Raw genomic sequence first — 7,168 nt, 5'->3', positions numbered from 1 at the left:
TAAAAAAGAAATAGGCGATTTTAAACAAATTTCTTCCTCTCCCCACTACTTTATACCAAAATCAACCTTGTTTTCCTCTATGCATCTCTCTCTCTCTCTCTCTCTCGCTCACATATCCTTCACTGTGCTTTCTGCAAGACACCGGGGCTTGTGTTTTGATCTAATCTCTCCTCTGATATAGGTATCTCTTTATCTCATCTCTGTTTGGATTTTTCGTTTCTGTTTGGCAGATTATGGAAATTTATTGTTTTCTTTGTTGGAAATCTATGGGAATTGATGAGCTTCGGTTATTGAATCTCGTAAAATTCCGATGACGGTTTATATATGTAAATATGGGACTTCGATTCTCCTTGGATCGAATCTAATTTGATAGCTACTGGGGCATGCCTATGTTTTCTATGTAGGGGCTCAACCGCTCAAGTTTGTTCCTTTCCTTTTTTTTTTTTGAGGTTTTTATCTTCTGGGTATCTTCAATTTAGTTCATTTAGGGGCTTTGCATGCATGATTTGGTTGGGGGCAGATCTTGGTACTATGATTGGTTGCTGGGGAAAAAATGGAGGGAAATTTTGAGAAAGCGCGAGTCTTATAATTGATGCTGTTATTGTTTCCTGAAAGTGCTCAACTAAGTCAGATATGGTTCTGTTAGGGTGGGTTTTGTGAAGTATTTCGTTTCTGGGGTCATAGGCAATTGGAAAATATAAGGCTTGGAAATTTTGTCTCTTTACCTTTTTACACACTTCCTGAGCTAGCAACCAGTCTTAGTGTGGGAATGGGATCTAACTAAGTATGGAGGTGATTCAGGTTGGTTGTTTATAAAGTTGATTACTTTAGCTTTCTGAAGGTGTATTGAATACTGGGTATGTTTTGTTTACCCCGTATTTTGCTCTACTTATTTTTGTTTCAGCTCAGTTTACATAAATAATTATTTTCAAATCTTAGATTGCTCGGTATTTTTCATTGAGTTGTGGATCTGGAGTAATTTCTGTAGTTTATCGTATCTTCCATAGGTTGGCAATAGCCATTTGTTGGACCATGGTTGGAAAGTTGACTAGGACCTCTGTAGAGTTCATGCTCCTGTGCAATTTAAATGAATATTTTCATCAGAATTACCCCAATCTGAAATTTACTGGTATTGATTGATTCTGAACAAGTGGGGTTAGTTAAATGTCAAAAAAATAAATTAGGTTGAGCACTGAAATTCTTTATTTCTTTTTTGTCAAGGCCATGCCTGATCACAATATTTTTGTCTCCTCTTTTTCCTTGTCATATATGGTTGTGGTGTTGCTACCGAAATCCATTTTCTTATTTGGTGCCTGTAATGAAGTCAACTTTTTCAAGGATGTATCTTTAAGCTGGTTGCTCATCATATCAGGGTCAAATTTCTCAAGGAAGTAGCCTACACAACAATGAGAACTGGAAAAGGTTATGCTTGAGCCATTTTGATATATTTTGGTTTCATATAAAATGGAAGATGAGAATGGGCTTGAGCTTAGCTTGGGTTTATCCTGTGGTGGATTGTCTGTCAAGTCAAAGGGTAAAAATGGTAGCTCCTCAGATGCTAGGACAGAAGAGGGTGATAAAGGGAACAAATTAGTGGATGATTTTAAGAACTTTCTCCATGCTGGCACGCAGAAGCAAGACTCAAGTACTGGATCTCAGAGAAATGATTCTATAAAGGTTCAGGAAAACTTTTTTAATGACCTTTCCAAGAACAATACTGAAGGAGATTCTTCTATGAACTTGAATGGGAGAGGAGTCTGGGCTGCAAACAGCAACAAGTCTGCTGAAATGGAGGACGAAAAACGGAGAGAGGCAGGTAGCAAGCGTAAGATGTTGTTTGATGAGATAAACCATCAAAAAAAGCAGGAGAGAGACGCTCATGCTGATTTACATGACAAGACGAGAACATCACACATTTCCATAACGACAGAAGATGGCTCAACTGCTGAAAATGAAGATGTTGCAGAGTCTGAAGTTGAGGGTTCAACGTCAAAGCTTGTTTCACAACATGATGATGGCCCCAAACGATTCTTTGGAGTTGGTGGTTCTTCTGAGGTTTCAAAGGAGGTTCGTGGGTTTGCTGATTCAAGTGTTGTGGACTTAAATGGGCAAAAGAGGTTTAACAGTACATCAGAAAATGAATTTAAGCTTGGCAATATGCCCTATGGCGTTCCTTTCTCACTTCAATCAGTAAACATGATGAATGTGCCTTATTCTTTACATGTGAAGGAGTCAAACTCCATTGGTGTACCCAGCATGTCAGGCCAACAGCCCCCTGGAATGATGCAGGTGATGCCTTCTGCAAGTAGTGATCGATCAGGGGCACAGAGTGTGAATCCTGGAAACTTGCCACTAATGTTTGGCTATGCACCAGTCCAGCTTCCATTGTTGGATAAGGATAACTCCTGGGGTTTGTTTTCTCAACCTCAACAGTTCCACCCTTCCTATGCTGGTAGAGGACCACCAAACTCAGGTAATATTTCTCAAAGTTTTCCTTTTCACTGTTTTATACCTTTTGAGGAATCAGGGTTGGAATGTATGAATTTTTTTTTTTTTTTTTTGATAAGTAGGGTTGGAATGTATGATTGATGGAGAATCGTTTGTCAAATATTCTCAATTGTTTCCTTTCCCTTTTCTTCAGCACACACGGGACCCTAATCTTTCCTGACAATGAACTGGACTTTGTTGATATGTCATTCTTGACTCATTTAGTCTGTATGGATGCTTTGTCACCTGGCCTAGGATACTAGATTGATTTCTGAGCTAAAGCCTTAGAGAAAGCTGGGATTACTCAGCCTGAATGTGATACACGTGTTCAAAGTTTAACTGGTTGGGGGTTATCATCACTAGACGATATGATTGCAAGACACCACCTGTGTTTTATAGTTCTGCAATGTGATTATATCTTTCAACCAGTTAAATAAGAACCTAAACTTAAATTACAAGTTTACAACCTATTCCAATGGGTCTTATCTCTCTTACTATCCCTTGTTAATGCTGCTAGTAGAAATTCCAAAAGCTCTGCTGATAATTGATTAGTGATATCAATATTTTGGGCTGTATGATATAATGTTTTACTGTGCTTGTGTCAAGGGTTCGTGATTGGTAATGAATTCTTACCCATTTTGCATTTATGTACTTGCAATCGCAAGCAATTGCACCTAATTCATCAGAGGCTACACAATATGATGGGAGGACATTAGAACGGGCCAAAGGTGATGGCAAACAGCATGGCCCTGAAGAAGGCTCCTCCTCTCAGGTAGAAGAAGATGTGAAAGGGAGTAGCACAAACCTAAGGGCAAAAGATGCGTCTGACCGTTCAACAGCGGATGCTTTTTCTCTCAATTTTTCAGCTATAAAGCCGGGCATTGCAGCGGACGTGAAATTTGGGGGATGTGGCTCTTACCCAAACCTACCATGGGTTTCTACCATAGGCCCCAATGGTAGGACGATTTCTGGTGTAACTTACAGATACAGCCCAAACGAAATTAGGATTGTGTGTGCTTGCCATGGTTCCCATATGTCCCCTGAAGAGTTTGTTCGGCATGCTGGTGGTGAAGAGCATGTTAATCCAGAGAATGGCACTAATGGGGTGACAGTTCCTAATAGCAACCCTTCTGCCTCTGCTCAGAGCTGATTCTGTACCATTATGTTCAACTAGACTAATAATTCTTGACATTTATGAGGGAAAAAAAACCTGGCTATGGTTTTGTCTGCTCCTGTGAGATTCCTCCTTTTTCTCATTGTACTTGCTTAGAGCTATTTGTCTTCCTTTTATGAGTTGGCATAGCTTCTGCAATCAAATATTGCAGGTGTTTTGTAATAATCTCCCACCACGATTCCTTAGTAAAATAATCTTAGGCCTATTACAGTAGTTTTTGAGAAAAAATATCATTACTTTTGTATATGATACAAGTTTTAGCTGCTTTATGAACACCAACATGATCCTCCGCTGGGTTAGGGGATTTCTTATTTTTGGATGTCGAAGTGAAATTCTAATGGTGATGCTCCAAAGGTTGATTATGCTTTACAGGTGAGGGTTCATGCAACTGATCAACCTGTACAGGTGGTATGAGGCTTTCGATGAGGATGATATATATATAGTATTGCTGAGGATGATATTAATTTGTAGGCAAAATTGCATATACTCCAAATATTTTGGTCATGGTGAATATCTGCTGTGAATTCTAATACTGGTCTGTAAAATTAAAATCAACATGTACTTGATGACCATTAAGCAATGCCCTTTTCTGTCTTGGTGCTAGTTTAGATTTGACATCTCAAAATCACCTGATGAAGCTTTATGTACATTTAATAAAGAGTGATGTTATTTAGTAAACTGTTATATGATTGTCATATAATTGAGATGACGTGTTAGTATAAATCAACTCTTAATTTTTTATTTTTTATTTTTTGTAAGTATTGATTCAATGGTTGATTTTTTATATCATATCATCAAGTTATATGACAATTGTATACCAGTTTATTAAATATCATTAATTTACAAACTAACACAAAATTCCATAGAAAATTAATATTTAATAACAAAAAAAAATAATAATATTTGACTTCCTCGGTGTATATCTATCTCCCCGACACTTTAAAATAAATTTTATTTATAAAAGGAAAAAAAGAAAATTAATATTTAATGACAAACTTCAAGCTCAAAACAAAGGGTTAAAGACTTTACCTCCAAAAGCTTGCACTTCAAGTGGCCTTGTGCTGACTTTCGGATTAGTTGCCAAGTGGTCCACAGTTATCTAGAATTTGCAAGAAAACAATGCCATGCACATATTCGATATTCTCTCCTGGCCTGTACATAAACATAAACATGTGGACGAATATATATTATATTGTATTATATAATATTAATGTACCATATTATATAAAAATCGACCAAGTTGTCATATAAGTTTGACGTACATATTAATATACATGTCAAAAATCCACCTAACACATACAACTATACGTATGTACTATCGTCATGCTTAAAACACTACAACATTAATTTTTTTCCTTCCCCATGTGCAACCTCGAAGAAACCCTGCTGGGTTTTTGTGTGTTTATAATTCCTTAAACAGTTTGGTTTTCCCACTCGAGAACCCTACCTAGCTAGCTTTGAATAAATATATATAGATAGAGGACATTACAACAAGTTTCTTTTAGAAAGTCAACGTACGTGTCCCTTCTCTCCAGTGTATGATTGAAGATGTTGGTATTTTAAATTTTTGTTACAATATATATATTTATTGACCCTGATCAAGAACTCCATGTTGGAATTATACTTTAATCAAGAGAAAATATAAAAATAAGTTCTTAAAGTAATCGCTCGATTTTAATTTACTCCATATGTTTTTAAATCTGATTTTTAACTTGTTTTTTTTTTCGTGTTTTTCACTTCATTTTCGCTGTCCAAAACTTGACCCGGCCGCCCTCATGCGATTGAAACATGATGTATGATTTATAGTAAACTAGATTGGACTTGCATTATGACGGGCTCATTGTGTTTCTTGATTTGTGTTTAATTAAAACTTTAGTGTATATATAAATATAAACATAAGACGGCAATCGTAAGATGAAAATTGTTTATATTGATCAATTAATATCATATGTGTGAACTAATATAAAGTCTTAAGATTTATTTATAAATTGTAAGAACTTTAGAAGATTTTGGAAAGGTGTTGTCAATTAATATGGTAAAACGTAAATACTTGAGAATTTGAAGAGACCATAATATTATATACTTGAGAAGAGATGACCCCTCACCCACGGTTATGTTGTCTCATTTATTAATATATTTATTAATTTGTTGTCCAAACTCTACATGGAAGAGAAGAGTATAGAATCCTTCAATAGGTCATTAATTAAGTTAAATAAATCCAAATTTGTAGTTTTGTAGCTTTTTAGCCGACTTCTATATATATATATATATATATATATATATATATGCCTGGATCATGGCCGTCCAACCCATTGACTTTATGGGAAAATTTTAATGCCAACTCTAGTTACCTCTTGCCTCGGATAAATACCTTCATCATATATATATTAACAAACAACGTGAAAACTTGGTTATCTCTAAAAAAAAGTTAATCGAAACAAATATATAAAACAAAAGCAAAGTTTTCACTGAAAGCATCAAATGAATGAAGTACACATTTTATCGAATATGTCAGCTTCAGTGAAAGATGGAACTTTAAAAAATAAAAAAAATAAAAAAAAAAAATTAGAAAGCTGGAACCGTTTATTTCTGAAGCTAGTAAGGTTTTACATCTTATTATTGTCAGATCTAAAAATTTATCGGTTCTTGTTATTAGAAGAGTTGTTCGCATATCGAGTTTTGGCCGTGTTGAACTATATGTATAAGATTATATAAATCAATTTTAACTCAACCCATTTAATTAAACGGATCATACTCTAACCCGCTAAATGTCACATGTCGAATTCAGATCGTATCGAGATATGGGTATTCGATTATATATATAAGTTAATCATAACCTAATTCATTTAATTAAATGGGTAAGACTCATCAATCTTAATCTGCTATTTTAAATCAAATTTGTATCGATTTTATGAGTCGTGTCAAAATTTGTCCTTTGTTATTGGGTCTTTTATTTTCTGCGTTGTTTTGTCGTGGGGTTTTTTTTTTTTTTTTTTAACTATTTCCTCCAAAAAAATTAAAGAAAAGAAAGAAAGAAAAGGAAAGGAAATTAGGAAACGTCAGCTTAATTAGCAGTTTGCCTCGTGGCACGAGGGTAAGTTTAGAACCAAATTTCACGCCGATAAGGTGTGATATGAAATGCGTCAGCGCTTAAGGTTTCGTCTCCAATAAAAACATTTCAAACTGATGGAAGTGATCGAGATAAATGTTTTAGCTTTGAATGATGTCAACATGATTTTGCTTACGCTTGAATTATTTACTTTGCAGTCGGTGTGATGTGAGATATTGGGTTGTATTTCTAATTAATTCCCCCTCCCCCAGGCCAAGTCAGAAGGCTTCTCCACATTGTCATCACTACTGAATTTTCAAACTTTAAATAGTTGAATTTTGTAATTTAAAACTGATTAGTTAAATTATGACACACAAGAACAACCTATGAAGAAACCAAGAGAATTGACAAACCAGAAAAAAGATGACCTTTGGCTTTTTGGGGAAACTATACTTAAA

At 35.3% G+C, this 7,168-nt stretch overlaps 1 protein-coding gene across 3 annotated transcripts; it reads left to right on the top strand.

Annotated features, from left to right (window-relative positions):
- On the top strand, nucleotides 1-3,874 carry LOC132165549 (ninja-family protein mc410). 3 transcript variants are annotated; one of them, XM_059576169.1, is made up of 3 exons: nucleotides 1-181; nucleotides 1,373-2,473; nucleotides 3,174-3,874. In XM_059576169.1, the coding sequence occupies exons 2-3, from the start codon at nucleotides 1,465-1,467 to the stop codon at nucleotides 3,635-3,637; spliced, it is 1,473 nt and encodes a 490-aa protein (XP_059432152.1). In that variant the 5' UTR covers nucleotides 1-181; nucleotides 1,373-1,464; the 3' UTR covers nucleotides 3,638-3,874. The 3 variants fall into 3 exon arrangements, with proteins under 3 accessions (XP_059432152.1, XP_059432150.1, XP_059432151.1); XM_059576167.1 differs by having other exon boundaries at nucleotides 3-181; nucleotides 3,153-3,874; XM_059576168.1 differs by having other exon boundaries at nucleotides 3-181; nucleotides 1,325-2,473; nucleotides 3,153-3,874.
- Nucleotides 3,875-7,168: the final 3,294 nt, after the last annotated feature.

Source organism: Corylus avellana, chromosome ca11 (genome assembly GCF_901000735.1).
Source record: "Corylus avellana chromosome ca11, CavTom2PMs-1.0".
In the NCBI taxonomy this organism is placed as follows: Eukaryota; Viridiplantae; Streptophyta; class Magnoliopsida; order Fagales; family Betulaceae; genus Corylus; species Corylus avellana.
Note: the sequence above shows the minus strand (reverse complement) of the source record. Positions and strands in the feature narration are given on the sequence as shown.